The 21,635-nt window shown below is 38.9% G+C and overlaps 1 protein-coding gene across 1 annotated transcript in view; it reads right to left on the bottom strand.

Moving 5' to 3' along the window:
• Positions 1 to 4,483: 4,483 nt before the first annotated feature.
• LOC142396550 (inactive phospholipase D5-like) overlaps positions 4,484 to 21,635 on the bottom strand; it is a 58,819-nt gene continuing 41,667 nt past the window's right edge. The window contains exons 3-10 of the mRNA XM_075479428.1: positions 17,387 to 17,573; positions 13,445 to 13,553; positions 13,073 to 13,200; positions 11,224 to 11,421; positions 9,668 to 9,804; positions 9,351 to 9,516; positions 9,165 to 9,255; positions 4,484 to 8,116 (exon numbers count right to left, since the gene is read on the bottom strand). Coding sequence (XP_075335543.1) covers positions 7,569 to 8,116; positions 9,165 to 9,255; positions 9,351 to 9,516; positions 9,668 to 9,804; positions 11,224 to 11,421; positions 13,073 to 13,200; positions 13,445 to 13,553; positions 17,387 to 17,573 — 1,564 coding nt within the window. The 3' untranslated portion in view covers positions 4,484 to 7,568. The remainder of the gene's footprint in view (positions 8,117 to 9,164; positions 9,256 to 9,350; positions 9,517 to 9,667; positions 9,805 to 11,223; positions 11,422 to 13,072; positions 13,201 to 13,444; positions 13,554 to 17,386; positions 17,574 to 21,635) is intronic.

The raw sequence follows: 21,635 nt of genomic DNA, 5'->3' as shown, positions 1-21,635 counted from the left end.
CAGCTTTCACAAAACTTTAATTGAACATTTTCTTTAACTTTCTGTCTCTTTCTTTTTCTTTACCCCTGAACTTCTCACAGGGCTCTTGTGGAGCGAAGAGCTTCATCTCCTGACGTGTTCTAGAATGCGCCGCTGAGGGTGGCAGCACGTTGGAGTATAGCTCTGTACCTCACATTGAGATTTTCTTTTTTTTTTTAAATTTCATTCCTGTTTTTTCTTGGAAGAAATTGCATTTTTTGGACAACTGTTCCTTCCTGCCTTGGATGCTGTGCAGCTGGATTGATTTTTCCCAATACTTTTGTATATTTTGCTCTTTTGTTATGATGCATAGCCATAGCAACAGGGTGGTTTACAACAGGGAGCAGCTGATTAACATTGGAAAAGCAGAAATAATTCGACAACTGAAGCCAGAAATCCCACTGGAATTGAAAAGGAGGCGTCGTGGATGCAGAGCAGGAGCAAAGAGGAGAGAAAGAAAGAAGAAGTTCAAACCATCTCTGCCATCCGTCATCATGGGCAATGTAAGATCGTTAGCTAACAAGTTGGATGAACTTCTAGCCTTGACAAGGACTCAGCAAGAATATCGGGAATGTAGCATTATGTGTTTTACTGAGACATGGCTGCAGGATCATATCCCTGACTCCAGCGTCTCTCTGCCGGGCTTCCTGACTGTACGAGCAGATCGAGATTTAAAGAGTAGCAGGAAAAGGAAAGGGGGTGGATTGGCAGTGCTTGTCAACAACAGATGGTGTCACCCAGGACATGTTACTGTGAAGAGTCGTCTCTGCAGTCCTGACATTGAACTATTGGCAGTAAGTTTTTGTCCATATTATTTGCCAAGAGAGTTCACCTGTGTTGTTTTGGTGGCTGTTTACATTCCACCCTCAGCTGTTGCCGACACTGCATGTGATGTTATCAGTTCTGTTGTTGCTAAGATACAGACACAACACCCCAATTCTTTCGTGGCAATATCTGGTGATTTTAATCATGCCTCACTCTCTGCTACACTGCCAACTTTTCAACAGTTTGTCAGCTGCTCTACCAGAGAAAACAAGACATTGGATTTGTTTTACACAAATGTCAAGGATTCATACATTTCCAAATCAAGACCTCCCCTGGGTAAATCAGATCACAACCTTGTTTTTCTCTGTTCAGCATATAAACCCCTTGTCCAGAGACTACCTGTCACAAAAAGGACTGTTAGAAAGTGGTCACAGGAAGCTGAAGAAGCCTTACAGGGTTGTTTTGATGCAACCGATTGGGTTTCTCTTTGTAAGCCACATGGAGAGGACATTAATGCCATGACTGAGTGTGTGACTGACTATATAAACTTCTGTGTGGACAACAGCATCCCCACCAGAACAGTGAGATGCTTCCTTAATTACAAACCCTGGATCACCAGTGACCTAAAGGAACTATTGAACAAGAAAAAAAGAGCCTTTAGGGAGCGAGACAGGGAGTTACTGAGGAGTATACAGAAGCAGCTCAAAGTCAAGATCAGAGAGAGCAAGGAGGTGTATAGAAAGAAGCTTGAGAGTAAACTGCAGAGGAACAATATCAGAGATGTGTGGTCAGGAATGAAGAAGATCACAGGCCTCAAGCAGAGGGAGGATCGGATGGATGGAAGTCTGGACAGAACAAATGAGCTGAACACATTCTTCAACAGGTTCAGTTCAGGAACAAGCTCACCATCCTCCCCTCCTGTTCCCAGCCAAAGAGACATCCCACCCTCCTCTGACCCACAGCTTTCCTGTAACATCTCCACCTCTACCTCAGTCATGGATTCTTCTGCTTCCACTAGTTTGTCTTCAACTAAATCAGGAGATGCTGCTGTCCCCTTTGCCTCCCCCTCCCACTTTTCTGTTTCTAGAAGTCAGGTGAAGAGGCAGTTGGAGAGACTGAACCGGAACAAGGCTGCAGGTCCAGATGGTATCAGCCCCCGAGTCCTGAAGGCCTGTGCAGAGCAGCTGCAACACCTTTTCAACCTTAGCTTGACCCAAGAGAAGGTACCACTGTTGTGGAAGACATCCTGTCTGGTTCAGGTACCAAAGAAAACTCACCCTTCAGTCATCAATGACTACAGACCTGTTGCCCTGACATCCCACATCATGAAGGTCCTGGAGAGACTCCTGTTGACCCACCTGTGTAAGCAAACCAGCACATATCAGGACCCCTGCAGTTTGCTTATCGCCATGGAGTTGGAGTTGAAGACGCTATCATGCACCTGCTTCAACAAACCCACTGTCATCTGGACAAAGCAGGCAGCACTGTGATGATCATGTTCTTTGATTTCTCCAGTGCATTTAACACAATCCAGCCTGATCTGCTTCGTCTTAAACTCCAGAAGACTCAGGTGGAGGCCTCAACAATCACCTGGATTAATGACTACCTGACAAACAGACCACAGTTTGTCAGACTGAAGAATTGTGTGTCTAACCAGGTGATCAGCAGCACAGGAGCACCACAGGGGACTGTACTCTCACCATTCCTTTTCACTCTGTACACTTCAGACTTCCAGTACAAGTCAGACTCCTGTCATCTACAGAAATATTCAGATGACTCTGCAGTTGTCGGGTGTATCAGAGATGGACAAGAAGCTGAGTACAGAGAGCTGGTGGACCGCTTTGTGGCATGGTGTGGGAACAATCATCTCATCTTGAATGTTAACAAAACAAAGGAGATGATTGTAGATTTCAGGAGAAACAGGGTCAGATCAAACCCTGTTTCCATCATGGGAGAAGAAGTGGAGGTGGTTGAGGAATATAAATACCTTGGTGTTCATGTGGACAACAGACTGGACTGGAGACACAACAGTGAAGCCATCTACAAGAAAGGACAGAGCAGACTGTACTTCTTGAGGAAGCTAAGGTCCTTCAAGGTTTGCAACAAGATGTTGCAGCTCTTCTACAAGTCTGTTGTTGAGAGCGTCATTTCCTCTTGCGTCATCTGTTGGGGCAGCAGCATCAGAACCAGGGACCTAAAAAGACTCAACAACCTGATAAGGAAGGCTGGTTCTGTTCTGGGGACGACTGTGGAACCTCTGGAGACCATAATGCAAAGAAGGATTTTGCATAAAATCAAGAGAATTATGGACAACCCTGAACATCCTCTCAATGAGACTGTTATCGGAAAACAGAGTCTCTTCAGTCAAAGGCTTCTTCAGTTTGGATGCAAAACGGACCGCTACAGGAAATCTTTTCCTGCCCACAGCCATCAGCATCTATAATAACTCCTTGATTTAATTGAGTTACATCAACATTTAATTTCCCTCTGGGATAAATAAATTATTTTTGAATTTGAATTTGAATTGAATTGAATGTGATCCTGACTGCACAGTGAAAAAGAAATAACGATAAGAATAAAAAAAAGTTAGAAATCAATGGTTTGATGTTTCACACTGTGTTGTATTAAATTCAAGGTAAAGACAAGAAACTTTTGCTAAAGAAAAAAATAAATAAATGAAAAAGGACCAGACTCAGTGACTAATTCCCTATAGTCCCTATATAGACCAGTGAGCAGTGCTGACCAACATATCATTGGGGTCATCAGGTGGGAACCTCCTTTCATCAGTGTTTCGTCTAGTTGGGCCCACGACACGTCCAGGAGGCTAGACAATGACCACTGGCATCCCAGAGTCACCCTCCCCCCCCAATGCCAGCCATCACTGCTCCTCACACCACAACAACCATCTTTTACAAAAGGATCACATGGGCCAAACCCTCCACTTAAATATCCTGAAGTTCTTCTTTGCTTCTTCCAAGATACAAAAATACTACCATATTATAAAATTGATAAAATCCTTACCCTAATAGTGCTACTCAGATTAATTATTTTTGAATAGAAAGAATAGTATTGCCCTTTGAAATGTTGCAGAAGATGGAATATACTTAAGTACAACTACCTTAAATTTCCAATGAGGTATTTAAGTAAGTCTACATAGTTGCTTTAAAACAACAGCTTATTGGCCTTTCTAATTGTACAAATAAAACACCACAAAGAGATTATGTATCATAATAATAACCACTTTTAGAATGGTGGCACATCTAGTAATACAACTGAAATGCACCATTTTTTCGCATTGGCTTAAAAGTTATTTTAATGAATTGAATCCCTTTGTGCTGGTGAGCACATTCCTGGTTTGTAGATTCTGCAGTTGTATAAATAGCTCAGACTGGCAAAGGTGGAAATTTGACGGCTTTGGGCATACTTAATCAAACCTCTGGTTGTTATGATTGGCAGACTTAACAAAAAGAAAGAAAGACAATTAGAAGTTTTTTTGCACTGAAACATTAAGAGACATATATCCTGCCTTTAAATATCTAATTTCTGGTCTATTATTTAAATAAATAATTTAAAAATGTCCACCTGTCACTCATGGCCTGCATGATAATAGGTTGATGGCAGGAACATTTTAAGAAAAAAAATAAAATAAAATCCTCACTTTTTGTGAACAAACACACACACACACAGTAACGAAAAACGATAAGATGCTTAATCTTTATTAAGAGTAAAAACTGAGTGATCAGTGCTGGTCATCAGTAGTGTGCATTAACAGGGATATTCAATAAATATACATTCCGTCTTTATCTTCAGAAGATATACAATATTTCCCCATTAGCATAATAACAAGAAAGGCTCATAGCTACTGTGCAGGGTTTGTAAAGGCAAGGCATGCAAGCAGCAGTCATGCCAAGAATGTTCAACAGAATAAAGGTAGGCGACATTAAAAAGCTTTAATAGTTAAATATAGTGCTTCATTCTGCTTTTCTCTGCAACTCCTAAAACACGCATTTTACTTTTTCAGTTTCCGCTGAAAATTGTTCAGTTTTCTTGAATCTGTCTGGAGAAATAGGCAACATACAATGCACAACGGGTGATGCAGAAACATTCCGAACTTTCCTTTTGCTTGGATTTTTGTCATTTGCATGTTGCAGACTGTAAAAAATGGCTGATTTTAAACGTCTGCGCTCTGTTCTCAGACTCAGTCCCTTCTAAGTGAAAAACTTTACTGTTTTTCAAGATCAAGTCAGCTTAAAAAATCAAGTAAACTAGCAATATTACACACAAACACTGGGTAAAGTGGTTTAGCAGCATTCCTTCCCCACATGTGATAATCAGTTAACAATAGCAACTATTGGTAGTGAAAGTGACTCCAGACTAGTTGTCAGATTACCAACAATACAAAATGGTGAAATAGTGCTTCATACATGAAGGGAACACATGTTAATGTACACATACAGCAGCAAAAGATTTGTCATTCTTGCATTAAAAATTTAAAAAGTTTTAAATTACACTCGTTATTTTACAATGTGTAAAATGTAATATAATCATACAATGGATGGATGGATAGATAGAGGTGATGCATAATTAGTCATTGTGACCCAACATGTGTACTGACCTGAACTGACTTTCGTCTTAAAGTCAAATAAATGAGAGGATTTCCTTTTCCCAGGATGTCCACTAGATGGCAGAAGTTATCCATCGTAAGGAATCAACAAATGTCAAGTGTTAAGTTCTTATACTGATATCAGTAATTTGGCATCATGTGTCCTGATTGTAAGTTCATGAAACGTGTTATGACAGAACTGAATCTATAGCTGTCCAGTGAGCTTGTGAAACAAGCAGAACAGGTACTAACTCTGTTTTCTACTCTGTTTCTTTCTGGTTTTCTTCTAAAATTGTGGTACTTCAGCACGGTAACTAATAATTATTTTTCAATCTTGACTAAGTTACTGATTAACTGGTTGATTAATTCAATGTACGGTCCATGAAATGTTAGAAAATTGTAGGAAGAAAGAGGGAAAAGTAAATGTCAATTTCTTCAAGCTCAAAGCTGGTCCAGTAAACGTAGTATAATATCTTGGTAAGCCAAGAGGATCATTATATATTCATATTTGAGAAACTGGAAGAGGTGAATTCTTCACGATTTATCAGTTTTCATAAACAAATGCAAATAAATGTTCTATGGAGCACACAGCTTTTTGTTTACTGTGCTTCAGTTTACTGGCATTTTTCTAAATGAATTAAGACAATGCCCTTATTACAGATGTGCTGCTTTAACACTAAAGCACTGACCATGACAACATTGCTGGTAATGTTTTCATGTTTGCTTGATTAATTGCTTTGGGAGTGGGGGGGCATGCTTCGACAACATTATAAACCTCTCAAGCATTGCTGCTTAAAGTTTTGTTGACACAGCGACATGCTGACATTCAAAATTCAAATGAATATTGCTACAAACTTTCAGTCTAGTATTACGTACTTACTCTACACTAATAATCCTACAGTGTATGCTTAAACTCTGACTACTAAAAGAAATCTAAGCTAGGTGTGACATTTCTGGCCATCATGTCCTTGAGGTTAAACTGCAGCTACTGCAACTGTCAGGCTCTGTTAAAAATTCATTGTATTGATTTGGCTGACAGCAGAGACCCACTGCCCCTTTTTTTCTGTTTCAATCTGCTCCCTTAGTAGTAGTTCAGTCAGTCACATTTGAGAAAGATACCATCAATATACATCTAATCCCTCCTCTTTTCTTGGTATATGTATATAAAGACAATAATGATTATATGTTAGGACTTCTTCAGATCAATAGTCCATCTTCCTCTTGACTTAAAGAATATTTTCAGTAGCATCTCACAAAGAATATCAAAATACACACTTGATAGAATAATGCAATATGGAACAACTGTCTGTACTTGTGGCCATAATGAGATTGAAACTTGATATTTGAGGAGTGCTTTTGGGGCCCCAGGTAATCAATTTTCCTAATTTTCAATCACAAGAGTAAAGACAAAGTTCAGACATGAATAAATGATCTGTCAGGGCCATGTAAGGTTGTCTATTTCCATTAACTGGATTAGACCAAATGTAAATGTCATCTTTTAAACGGGTGGTTTCTGATTAGTTTAAAGATCTTAAGTTATACTTTGTAGATCTTAAGCTTGGAGAGTAGGTATTTCTTTTAAAGAAAATGCTCCTGGAGATAAAACTATTTACAGCAGAGCAGAGGCAGTAAGAAATCCACAACAAATATAGCTGTGTTATAAATGTTCTACAATTTTGGTGTCAACTTTGATGCAAGATGTAGCTAGTGTAGCTACACGCGCTGCACTGTCTCCTGTCTCTGCACTGTCACGCACAGCTATTATTCTCCCTTTTAAAGGGTGATAATTCATGACTGCCACAAAGTCCTTAAGTAACATACAAGATTCAGGCAATCAACGTAATTTCATGTGAATCATTTGACTGAGAAACCTCATAAAAGAAAGAGAAAAAAACTAAGTAGGAATTGTGTGATATATCATTTCTGTATAAATATTTCTTCTAAACCAAAATATTTTTTACGTATCCTTCTTGCAGTATCTGTCCATAGTGTCAGACTGCAGTTTTTGGTTTTCTGTCCCATCTGAGCTCTTCCTTGTCTGAAGTCTTGGAAACCAGATCATATTTAAACCTTTAGTTTTTGTTTACCACAGAATGACAGTATTAAAATGCTACAAACACCCAGTGGTAGAAGTCCATTGACACTGGAAGAGAGCAGTTTTCCAAACAAAATTCAGTGAAAGTCACAGAGCTCCATTGGGCATCTCTCTGAAGCCGCTGCTCTCAGCTGAATGACTGGGTGGATCCATTGGAGTGTCATGATCATCTTTGACTTGAACCAGTCTGTCATCTAAGTGATTTATTTTGATATGATCCCTCTCTTGGTAACTATCCATAACTGGCACATGTCCATTGGCAATGCTTTGGTGACTACCTTGTCTGTGCCCGTCATCATGATGCTTTGTTTTATCCGGCGTCACTCCATCGACTTTGCGATGGTTTCTCAGTGGTGCAGGTCTATTATCATACTGGCCTTTTCTGACAGGCACTGGCCCAGTGTCTATATGGCTGGCTTTGACTGTTACCATCTTGTTAATTTGGTGCTCGTTGCAAACAGGAATTTTATTACTCTGCACGGTGCGAGTGTAACGTGAAAACCAGTCCCGTTCGAATACAGCTTGTAGCTGCTCCACCACTGTGATGTTCCTTCCCTCGATGCTTTCTGGGTGACTGATTACAAAGCCTGCTCCTGCATTAAAGGTAAACTCATTCCCCACCCAGTCAAGGTTACCTGTCAGGATACAGATCAAAGTTTGAGACGGGAAACAGTTTAGACGCCTTGTAAAAGAAAAAATTACAAATCTATACAAACATTTATTACATTTATGTAATACATAATCTACTGGCATAGAAAAAAAATTGGGTGACCATAAGATTTCTGCTTTTCAGTTCATTTGTATTTGGGGCAAAATGCATTTCTCATGTTTCAGCAGACTCTGGCAATATACATGTTAAATGGTTATGTGGATTGTGAAAGATGTAGACTGGCCAAATAAGCAAAAATCTAGCTTTTGATTAGCTTTTTAATATGTATATGTATACAAACAATGTATACGTGGAACAGAGAGACCATTAATTAGGCTGCTGTTTTGTGTTATCTGGTTATTGGCTGGCTAAAGCCCAGCGATATTGACCATTGATTACCAGAATGAACAAGCCCACTACGACCATTAAGCTAATCGGCTGTATGAAGGATGATGCATCACCACGTCCTCCCACTGTATTCAAACACAGCATTTAGGATCCTCTGTACAGGCCCAAATGTGAGCATGCACCCTTCCTGCAGCCAAAGCAATCTCTATTATCTTTGAAGGCTGCAGACACCAGCTATACTACTTTTTTCAGATAACAGAAAGTTAGCTTCCTGCTTTTTCAAGCTTGCTGCCTGCATATTAACTACTTCTTCCATTTTTTTTTCAAACTATTCCCAGATCAATTAGTTTACTCATTTCATTGGTATGAAACAAACAACGATGGTTTGCTTGTCCCACCATAGTTTCTTAATTGAGAAGAGCTGTCATTCAGATTTAAAGTCCCTATTAAATCAATTCAATATCTAAATACTTTTCAATTATAAGTCTTATGCTACACATTTGGTGCCATATAATACAAGGATTAAAAAATAAGAGAGCTAATGTTGCTGTTTCCTCACAGTAGTATTGATCTTTTGATCTAGTTCTCCAAAACAAAACAAATGCAAAATTGTTCCACTGAAAATTAGAACTGCGTTAGCAAAGAGAACATAGGCCACAGCCATAAAGTCAAGTTAGTGAGTTCACCTAAATAAATGGCTCTGTCTGTAACCATAAACCTGTTGTGGTTTATTCCATGGTGACTGCCATCCCTCTGCACTCTGGGGTTGAAGAACTTCTACACACAACAGACAAAGACACACAGTAGTGCTTTGAGCATCGATAGACTTTATCTGTACAGTTACATATAGTACACAGTGGCCCTGAACTTACCGCTTCCAGAGAGCAGTTGGACTGCTCCATACACAGACTCCTCAGGGACCAGATGAAGTTGAAAGTAAGCGGTTGGGTTTTTTCCCAGCAACTTATCAGCAGGCGGACCCGTACCTTCTTCAAGATCAGAGCCTCTCTTAAAAGACCGTCGATACGAGACCAGTACCTTGGCACAGACACACACAAAAACATGGGCATAGAGCCAGATGGATACAGAGGCATACACAGAGTTTAATCACTTGAATCAAAGCAACGCATCCAACCTCTTGATGATAAACGCATGCCAACTCCGTGTACAGTGGCTAAGTGACTCTAACCTTTGAGTGCTGCTGCTGAGGAGAGGCAGATAATCAATAATGGAGATGTATATGAAATGGCGGGCCTCCTGGATGACCCTGGAAATGGCCTCCAGATCGCTGCTACGATCTTTGGGGATGAAAACATCTGGTGAGCTCTGTCAACAGAGGAGGAGGGAAAGCAAATACAATTTGAAAGTGATGGCATTGCGGGTGAGAGGATACACAACTGCTGGCAGTATACTGCTCTCTGAAGAAACGCATATGAATGAGATTCAGAGCACAGTGTAAATAGTTAGTTATTACCACAGAGACTCAGGCAGGAATGTTAATGATATACAGAATTACCAATGTGACTGTTAACGCTGAAAACAACATAACAACTCTACTTTCATGATTATTCTTCACCCAAATGAGCATGACAAGTTGATTGTATTCCTTAAGAGTTTTTATGAGCCTTGAAGGTTCAGTTTTAACTTTCTGTTGACTAGCGCTGAATGATTAGTATGGTGTGTAGTTGAGTGTGCTGTTTGCTTTTGTATTAATCTTGTGGAAACAGACAGCACAGACAAATCAACTACTTTCCGCTGCAGGTTGGATGACATCGCTATCACTCATTACTTGGGAGAAAATGACATTGTAAGATGTGGCTTTCTGCATTGACATGAATAATCTTTTCTGTCATCTCTGTTGCAGATGGCCTCCACATCTCATAGTGAGGTACATATACCAACAGTCCACTGACTTATACTGTTATGAAATGTATGATTGTACAGTAAATGGATGCTGATAACACACCTCTTTCACAGCAGAAATCTTAAAAAAGTACAGATGTAACTGATAACACTAACGATGGCTCTACTCAATTAAAAGCACCTTCACACCCACACAGGTGTTTTCACTTCTTTTTCCTAATTAGACATGTTTGTTAGGACTGTGTGAATGATTGGAAATTCACTGACATCTCCCTCAGTATCCTGCAATCTTGTTAAGGTTGGTCATATTGTGCTTTTTGATTATTCTTTCTGGTGACTTCACTTAAATCCCATCTGTCACACCCAACTTCATCCTGAGCTGAAGCTGTGTTCACATCATCAGAGATGCAACCACAATTCCAAAAAGATTGCGACACTGTGTAAAATGTCAATACAAATAGAATGCAATGCTTTGCTCATCTAATCAACTGATATTTTATTCACAATGGAACATGAATAAATATCAAATGTTGAAAATGAGATATTCTACTTTTTCATGAAAAGTATTAGCTCTTCCAGAATCTGATGGCAGCAACATATCTCAGAAATGTTGGGACAGGGCAACAAAAGCCTGAAAAAGTAAGCAGTACTAACAAGAAACAGCTGGAGGAGCATGTTGCAACTCACGAGATTAACAGATCAGTACCAAGATTACCAAGAAAAAAGCTTCAGAGTTAAAAATGGGCAGAGCTTCGGCAATCCTCACAAAAGCTGCCTCTACAAATTTACAATGAAGGAATACTGTTCTTCAATGTAAAATTGTGAATACTTAGAATATTTCAGCACCTATAGTATATAATATCCACATTAAATGTTACTTACAGAGATATAGGCAAGAGCATTTGTACTGTTGACCTCAAGCTCCAGTGGTCTGTCTCTGTTGAAGAGTGCAAAGAGGCGCTTTGACCAAAAAGAAGGGATGAAGTCTTTATAGTGGAGCCCCCAGTAGAGGCTGAACACTTTGTGAAGGTCCAGGGCAAGACAGCTGCAGTTGTACACCAACACGCCGAGCTCCTTCCTCTACAAGACAAACAGAAAACATTTAGAACACTTTAGATATGGAGAAAAACAGCTTTTATATTCCAAGGAAATATCTCAAATACAAAACCTTTGCAACTGGACCCATACTGCATAGGGATGCTCCCAGAAAACCTCTGCACAATAGAGGGAAATCATTCTGTCTTCACCTTGACTAAATCAATTATGTGTTCCACCATCTCTGTCTAAACTGCCTCTCCAAGTCTGGTTAATGTTGAACTTTACACACCTGTATACGTTTGATGTCCTGTTCTACTATTTGGTAGAGCACATGTTTAGTGACAATTTACTGTCTCAACCATTTGTAAAAAAACAAACTGATCCTAATTATTATTGCTCCTAGGAAACTGAAACATGCAAAAAATGTTTTTTCATGTTTTATTCTCAGTGTAGACATTAAAGGGTTGCAGAATACATCTTCTTCTTGTTGATACACATTGGCCCCAAGTCTCATCCAATTACAAGCGCTCATCCATCGTCACAGCAACAGCAAGGCACTTCACTGGTTCTTGTTTCTGTTCCCAATTTCCTTTCTTTATTCTCTGCAGCATTTTCATTTCAAAGGGGCACTTCTCAGATTCTGTGTCTCATATTTTACTTTCTAAATTGCCCGTTCTATAGTTCCCTCCTCACAGTCGGTCTGCTTTAAATGTGAAAAATATTTCTAACAGTGTTACCTCACAGTGATTTGACACAGGCGATTTACTTCTCCCTAAAAAACATCAACATTTGTCCCATTGTAGAGTAAAAACTGTTTTCCATAACTTAGATTTCCATTTACACGTTTCAAAGACCACAGCTGAGGATGTTGTTAACAGATGTGTGGACAAAAAATACGTATAAACTAGTCTCAAATGGCTGCTGTTTGATGCCTGCAAAGGCTGTACTATGAAGGCAAAATGACATAAAAGTTAAAACATTAACATATTTGGAGAGGGAGCATATTTTGGATTTGAGTGCTCACCTTGAACTCCTTTCAAGTCATCTCCTGAAATAAAGCTTACTACCTTGGATGTCTGAAGATAGATGAGGGCACCTAATATAAAGGTCTGTACTTAAATGAACCACTCAAGTTGTCCTACTTTGAGGAAAGAGACAAAAGAATTAGCTCTTACTGTTTTTGGGAACCCATTTCTGCCCTAAGTGAATGCCCCCATCATATAATGCAGCCGTGTAAACAAGTACAATCAGTATGTGTAATTTTTGTGCATCTAATGTGGTTCATACCTTTTACAAACATAAATGTAATATTGTTTATTCATGAATAATCAAATAAATGCCTGAGAACCGCTACAATTGATCTGAAAAATGCAACCCTCCGCATCATTACTGAGGACACATGCTGTATATTCAGTGCTTACGCAGTTCGATTATCGGATTTGTAACAATAACATGATAAAAATCAGGGAAGGACGTGACTGGAAATTCAGCCTGCAGTGTGACAGTGAGCTCAATATACATCCACAATGATAAAGAACCGTCTTCAGCAAGGAGTCCTGAAGATTGCTGCGACAACTTAAATACTTTAACACACGTCAAGATGACAAAACATTGGGATTATTTTCCTCCGCAGCCTCATGATAAAGTAGCTGTGTGTCTGTCGGTGTTGTAATGTGTGGTGGGTCTACAGTACTGTGGCCAGAGATCTCCAGTCCATGCTGGCACTGCCAATGTAGAAATGTGTCCGGTCGACCACCCAAAAAGAGGAGTGCAGGTTGCCTTTAGTCAGTGCTGACATGTTGACATAGTGAACCTCAGCATCTACGGGCAGTGAGAGAGAAAACGGGAGTAAAGTAAAAGACATAAGGCAGCAAGAAAAAGACTGTAGGTTATATGTGAGACGAGTAGATGGATAAAAAAGGAGTGTCCAACAGAATCAGCAAAGAAAATGAAGCACAGACACAGGTAAAGTGGAGGATGGAAAGAGAAAATGTCCAGAAAACTTAGCGGAATCATGTTTGACTAAAAACAGGACGAATGTATAAAACAGAGTAGGGGAGCTGACTGTGTTTGATGAGTATGTCCAGCTCAGTGGAGTTGATCATTCCGCTTGAGATCTTCAGCTGGACTCCTTTATTTTTCAGTCCCTGAAGCCTGGACAGCAGAGCTCTGCCCTGAGAGAAACACATTGATAAACCAACGCTGTCACATGACATTCATGCACTGTGTATTCAGATAAAACAGAGTTCAGAATATTTCTTTAGAGTTCTGTTAATAGTGTGGCACCATCGATCATCATCTATTTCCTAAGTTTGAGCTGTTTGTCCCAGAGTGTATTTGTGTTGCGACATCTGCTGTGATGTCTTGTCTAATTCTTTTGTGGGGTTTTGTTTGTTCAAGTATTTATAGTTCAAGATAACTCCATTCTTTGTATATCCATTCATGGTGACAGGCGTGACCGCTTGAGCTTATTTAACAACTCAGTAGCGTAAGTTTCCACATTTAGAACAACACACTCTTCTTAAAAATATAAATAAAGGATGTACTGTCACTGCTGTACAATATCACAAAATAAAAAGTGACTTTTTATTTTATGTTTATGTACAAGTGAAACAGGAAATACCAAGAACACTAGTATCTGTAATTTCCTTAATTCATAGACTAATTTATAAATCAAAGCTTAATTTTTTATCTCCCCCCCAATGCAGCCTAAAATACTCTTGGACTCAAGTGACTCTTGTATAAGGTACACTTAAGAGTGGTGAGCAAATCCAACATCTCTCATTGGTTTCTTGAAATGTTTGCCTGAAACAAATTACAGGAGATGGGAAATTTGCTAAAATTGGCTAAAGTCCTGAATGTAGACAATTTTACACTGAACCCATCAAAGGAAGCTCTTTGTTAATGGAAAGTCTATTACTTACATACAAACATATTTAAATCTAAGATTTTAGATTTTTTCTATTTTAGAATATAGAAGTTTGATTTTACACATTAAGTTTAGTTCACTCATCACACAGGGTATAACTCAGGGCTGAGAGTAATACGACTCTGTGGTTCTGGACTCTATAAATATTCTGAAAGTGTAGCCTTGATGATTTTATCATCAGGATGGTTAATGTTACAGGATATGTGGTTACGGAAAGGCATGCCAAGAAGTGTGATGGAATATGCTTTTACAAAGCAACAGTAAATGTACTATTCAGCATTTCGGAGACTCAAAACATACTGCCTGAGTCAGAATATATCAGTTTCTTTGGTGTGGAATTCCTACATTTGTAATTGTACAAAAAAACATTTAGTAATATTTTAACTTTGATGAACTTTTAATCAAAAAGCTGTATGAATTGTAAAGAAGAAAAAAGAGAGTAAAAGAAAATTCTTTTGTGAAGGAGACCTGGTTTGTCACTGCTTCCTTCAGAAAACATTTTCATGTCTTTAACTCTTTCGTCTTAGCATATCTATATTTAATTGAATTAAATTAAAACACACACACAATGTCTTGAGGATTCTAATCTTTATGTTTTCGATATAGAGCATTTCCTCCCCCACCACTTGTAACTGCCTTGGTGCTATATTAAATTCAAAATTTGATTTCAGATTTAATATATTGTACATTTTCTGGATTGCTTCAGGGTGAAAGGCCATTAGCTTCTCTGTGTTATGAAGCTTCGGCTTCAAGCTTTCATTAAGTCTGACAAACTCGGCTTCATGTTTATGCGCACACACTCATCCATCCTGCCCATATCAATAAAACACGTCCAGTTTGCTTCCAAAATGATACACTGACTCAAGCAACATGAGAAATAGTCTAAATTAGTACATTATATTATGACTGTAAGAAAAGACAATGATTTTCATTGATTTTTTTTTTTTTTTTTACAGTGGGGATCATTTTCAGCTGTTCGCTTGTATCTCGCTGTCATTTTGTCTGCTTTGACATCAATGGAAGACGGATTTTTGTCAAATGTCCTTTTTTATGACAAACTTCAGATGTGCTTCCTGTCTAAAAAAAGAGAAGTATTTTATGTGAACATGATCTCACTAAAATGCCTTTAGCAGTTCAGGGACATTTTGAGCTTTTCACATGTAATTTTAATGATCAGGGCAAAAGTTCAGTGCAGCCTGCCATTGCTTGGGACTACAGGGTGTATGTAAAAAAAACTTCAAAACAGGCATGCACAAGAGGACTTGATGTGTTATTGTGGCATTATTTCATGAGACCATCTCTTGATTATTATATTTGATAGCTATAGATTAAAGTTAAACATCTTCCAGTTTTTTGTAAAATGGTATCAAATAAGGCAAAAGAAAATAATGTAGTTCAACAAGGTATTTTAACTACATCTCATAGCAGAGCATCAACTAATTAACTATGAATCCACCTGTTGGTTTGCTTCCAAACCACCTATCAACACACACACACATTTATTTTGCTGTAATAACAGCAGAGGATCTGTGAGAACGGTGAGAAGAAAAATAACCCAAAAGCATCGAACCAGATCCTTTTGGATATATGATTAATGTACAATACAGTGTTCAGTTTTTATCCACTTTTTCACAAAATAGCAAAAAGAAAAATGACCCCACCTCGGACTGTATTACAGCGCAACCATTTGTATGTAAATCTGGTGCCTCAAACGCCCGACTAGGATTGGCCCTCTTGAGTCTTAAGCCCGCCTTCCTCAAAAGCTGATTGGTAGTGTTCCAGCCCTCTTGACCAATCACAACAGCAGCTGGCGCCTCCTGTTTAAAATGCTCTGAAATGCGGCTGTGTCGCACTGTGCAGCTCGACTACATCTCAGTTTAGCTGATCGTTTGTGGTACCGACTTTTTGTTGTTCTGGTGTTTATTCGAGGCCAGAGAGCCATGTGTTGTGCAGTCTTAATTGTTAAAACTTACCATTACAGTTGAGGACTTGGAAAACTTGTAACAGTATTTATGTGAGCACAAATGGCCTTTCGGTGGTTGAGATTAAAACTTTAGGTCAATCTTTTTATGTCTTGATCATTTGTTGGTTTTGAGTAGCCAAGGACGGAGGCTTGGCTCCTTTTTTTTATGTCTTCTGTAATTTCTTTATTACAACAAACGTCCTATAACTCCATTTTAGTATCTTGGCATTTTTTTATGTTACCTCTCGTCTGTAGCAGAGCGTAACATCTGAAATAAAAGTGTCATTGGATAATAGTCTCTTTAAATTAAGTTTATGCAAAAGTTGAGAAAGGAAAACCTTATCTCCCTGGTCTGCCCTTATTCTCTGGTGTTCATATATGCTCCCTCGCTTTTCCCACGCTGTCAGATTAACTTTATTCCTAATTCTGTCACATTACACTGCTCCAATCACCTTCTGCTTCCTTTTAAGCCAATCAGTGTGATCCCTGCTCTTTAATATGTTCTTCCGTTCTGTCATTCTATCTCGAGGCTGACTTTCACACAAACCACCTTCTTCCCATTGCCACCTCTTCCTGATACCTGAGCAGCCTCATCAGAAGCTTCTGCTACCTCCTATCTCTGCTCATCCACGACCAAAACCCTACATTTTCTTTTGTTCATGTCACAGCTCCACCCCAATGAGTCTAATTGCCTCTACTACATCACCAAACTTTGTTGAAATTAATACATGTAGAAATATTAAATATAGATATCATGGAACAAATAAAAGTTGTTTCTTAGTCATAAAAAAACTGGATTTACTGAATAGACATATGTATTAATTTAATGATATATCATTCATTAGGGCAATTTTTCTGTCTAACATGCATTTTACTTTTGATTATATATCTAAATAAAGGAACTTTATCTGTAAAGAGTGCTTTTTTGTTGTACTTTATAAAGTGAAAATTAAGAATCTGAGCACTTCTTTCATCAGTGGTTACCATGCACAAATGTTATTCAAACTAAGACACTGAAGAGGAAGCAGACAAAATGTAAAATGGGCCCAAAACGTAACTTAAAAAAATTACAACTTTTGCTAAGTTAATTCTCTGTTGGGTTGCTCTGGTTTTACCTGGCTGGCAGCAGGCTGGAAGCTGGATTCATAGTCAGAGGAGTTGAGGAGCCACAGCGGAGAAACTATCTCTACAACCCGCACAGCTCGGTCCAGTAAGTTGTAAAGCCCCAGTGAGAGAGGGAGGTGGGAGGTGCCATTCTCTAAGAAGGTGATGTCCTCGGGGATGTTCTCCACAAGCACGACACTGTGAAAAGTAATGAGAACCAAACTATCTTAAAACAGATCCAAAAAGCCACAACAGAATCATTAAGCTCAGCCATAAAGACCTTTCAATGGGAGAATACAGAAGGAATTAACGTGAGGTTCATGGTCTTTCACAAAGCAATTACCTATTCGCATTAAGGCGTAATTATTATGAGCTCTGGTGCCAGTGAAATAAGTGTATATTCATTGTTTTTTACAACACCGTGACAAATTAGCTAACTGTAATGTTCTTTCTTTCTTATGTGGATCATTAACTTAATGAATAAAAGAATCACAATTTCCATATCCACATATAGTCTTGGATTCCATCAAGCAGCATTAAACCTTGTGCAGTTGCCCCTAGCAGAGGCTGGGAGTAATAAAAGGCTGATGTGTGGAGTTGGGAGCAATGTAGATTTAGTTACAACTACTCAGGGAAAAGCGACACATTTTTGCTCTACCCTTATTTGCTTCATACACACTTCTCCCTACACGGTCACATGGTGCATTTCAATGTAACATTAAGCAGTCTGGGTTGATATACTGTGGCTGAAGCCAGGAGCATAATTTGAAATCATATACAGAGGCCATAAAAAGAAACTCCTATATGTCAGATTCATTGGATTGCATGGTGAACATTATGGCTGTCTTTGAAATGTCATGTGTTAAATTCCGTGCATTCAGGTATTGTTTTCATGATAAACTGAAACACAGAGATTACAATTAGATGATGGGGAAAATGTTCCCTATGATAGTTATCTAACATGTATGTCTTGCATACATCATGGTGAAAATCTAGCAACTCCATCTCATATTTTACCAGGATCCCTGAAAACAAGAGGAGCTTTAGCAGTGGAGTCTAAGGGCTGTATTAGCAGTGTAAGACCTACATCTGCAGCCACTCAGAACCAGGCTATCATCAAGCTCCAACGCACAGCACACCCTCGCTGCATCCGGCTTATGCATTGATTTCTGCCAAGTGGATTTGAAGCAGTTTGGTGAGGGTGAACAGCTTCGATGTATGTCAATTCTGCTGAACCTTTATCTAAGAAAATAGTACAAGAATCACTAGTGAGTTTGAATTTGCTCATTTATATGAGAGAGAATGAACTAAAGCAATAAATGAAATGATCAATATACTGCAGAGTTGTTGCATTGAACACATAGTGCTACACATCAATGTATTTAACGTGACATTATTCAAGTAACAGAAAAAAACATTTATTCTTGTTATCGGTGCACACATGGTTATGATGTCATCATGATTGAATGGATAATTACATTTTCTGTTTGATCACATTATGATTTAGTGAATCTCTAAATAAAGTATAAGCTTTTTTCTTGACAATTATTCATCACAAACTAAATTAGAATTGGGAGTTTGGTCTCAATTCAGACTCATCAAATACCCCCACTGGGAGGAGCCCTGGTGTCACATTGCAACTAACAACGTACCCTGCTAGTATATTGTTTATGTGAAAAAAGTAGTAATTAGAGGCTTATTCTCATCTTTTATCAGTTTTATTTGTTTTGCTCTTTTAAAGTCGACAGGGAAGGAGAGGAAGTTAAACATAAAAAAAACAACCATATTTCTTACGCAAGGGTTTTACTTTGCGTTTCAAAGCATAAATATCGTCATTAGAAGGTGTTTGTGAATCTCTCTGAATATCTGCACAACCTGCAGATTTGATATGTGGTGTATATTCATGGTTTACTTCCTTCTGTAAAAGTTCTTTATGTGCATATGTGGAACATGTTTTCCAAGTAATCTACAAGTGGTTCCTACTGTAAATAGAATAATCAGGCTTGAAGTGGTGCCTCAGTTGTCGGCATGGACTCTTAGACAAACTGTGTTGCCTGTTCAGAAAGCAGACTTGCAGACTTTGTTGGCCAATCTGCATGTTGCTGGAGTGTTTGGTATCACTATCAAATCTTGCTTAGGCACCAGAGACACGAGTGTCTCCCACAAAAAGCTATTTGACACTGTTCAGCAGAACAAGCATGAGTCTTCAACTATGTGTTCATAGTGATCAGTAACCCTTTTGTGTTACTGGACATTACACATGTGCTTCTCTTTCTCTTTTCTATTTCCCATAGCAGGTGTCCCTGGCCTGATGTGGCTGTTTTTATGCCTCTGTCCTGTCCTGTCCACTCACCCTCCAACTGGTCCAGGTTTTTCCTCTCCACTGTCACCCGTGAACCCACGCATGCTCAGGACGGGGGAATGAATTTAAGGGAAGATTTGATGCAATGTTTCCTTAGCTAAACTACTTTTTATCATAGGCATAATATGAATAAAGTTATAATTAATTGGACCTAATTGGAGTCAAATGAATAGGATTCAGTTGCGTTATCACTGGATAAGACTAATGAACTTGTTTAGATTTTCCTTAAAGTACCTCACATGATTTTTTACACACGGTACATCTACTGTGGCTGTGTCATTTGATTGTCCCTCTCAGCCAGCAAATAAAACCTAATGTTGCTTGAAATGTTGGTGCGGATATGATTAACTTCTTCATGCTGCACACAGTATTCAGACTGTGTGTGCATTGTGTTATGTAGCGAACAAAGCTTTCAGCATGACCATCATGTCACCAGTTCTCCTAATTGTTCTTTGCTTATGTTCAAAAGTATTTTTTATTTCCCTGTGCCTCCTGTGCTCCCGTCTGTCGCTTTATTTGTGTCGTTCTCTTTCAGCCCCAGTTTATTTTTTTCTCTTGTACATTTCACTTGGTTTTGCTGCCTGTTTTTCCATCGTCTTTAGCTTCAGATTCCTGTTTTGCAAATGCTCTTTTTATATACTTATTTCTGTTTCCTTGTTATATCTTGGAAAACGTCATCCTGCCTCATTTAGTTTTTGCATTACTTACTTTTTGGGTTTAATCTGAATCTTGTCTTCAAAGTCTGAAGTCCTGAAAATATTTTTTCATTTTGACACTAAAGCTTGAGTTTTGTTCTTCAACATGCCTTTGAACCACAACTTTTATTATATAAAGACTTTTTTTTTACTCCTCTAAGAACAGTCAGAGCACTGAGTCTGCCAAAGAGTGACACCTCGGGGTCAAACTAGTGCTTGACTCAAGGGCATACTGGTGGGGGGGTGTGCTGCAGGTGATAATGTGGTGGAATCCCACGGGGGGGGGGGGGGGGGGGGGGGGGCAGTTCTCTGCTCACAGCTTGTCAAAGTATTCCTGGCTAAAGTAAAGCCAAGTCAGACTTTGGAAAGTGTCCAGGGGTCAAACCGTTGGGCTCATACTCTCTGTGATCATACTACGCAGATATCTCCATGGATTTGACAAATTTGGAGGAATCACAAGAAAGTGTGGACTGATATGTTGCTTTGGGTGTTGTTTCAGTGAGTTTGTTTCCACCTGTCTGTTGCGGAGCTTAGTCAATAAAATGTAAAAGCACAGAGAAACCAATATCCAGAGTTGTGATGAAATTATTGAGCGGTCATGACATCCAGTATAGAGTATTCTTTCCTCTAAATGGAGAGAAAAACCAGGACAGCTCCAGCCAACAACTCAGAAAGAGAACAAGGATAGATAGAAAACAGATTGAAGAAGAGGAGAGTGTAATCTTATTGCAAGGGGAATCCACACTGTCTCCTCTAATGGCTTAGAGATATGATAAATAGTGATTCTGACAGGCTCAAACAGCCAGACCGGCCTTGGTATTAAAATTGGAGAAAGCAGGAAGGCAGCGGATGTTTATTCCTGCAGAGGATTCGTTGATTTATGCACTCTGTGTTGTCCATGCCTGTTTTCCTCATTTGTAACCCATCTGCACATTCAAGAGTGTGTTGCAGCCACAGCAGCCAATAAACCAGCTGTGTAAACTTTATGTGCATACATGAGGCAGTCAAACAAAAAAAGAGAAAGTGTGACTCTGACGATGACCGATAACAGATTTCCTGCTTCAGTGATCACAGTTGGATCATTTAAATCTATTCTCTTAAAATCATGAAGTTCATTAGAACATATTTCATCTTATTACAGAGCTGTCAGGGCGGATGTTGTTTTACATATCAAACGCCTAGTAAACAACATAAAAATCACTA

The sequence above is a fragment of the Odontesthes bonariensis genome, chromosome 2, assembly GCF_027942865.1.
Source record: "Odontesthes bonariensis isolate fOdoBon6 chromosome 2, fOdoBon6.hap1, whole genome shotgun sequence".
NCBI classification, from domain to species: Eukaryota; Metazoa; Chordata; class Actinopteri; order Atheriniformes; family Atherinopsidae; genus Odontesthes; species Odontesthes bonariensis.
The sequence above is the reverse complement of the archived record's forward strand: the minus strand, read 5'-3'. Positions and strand labels throughout refer to the sequence as shown.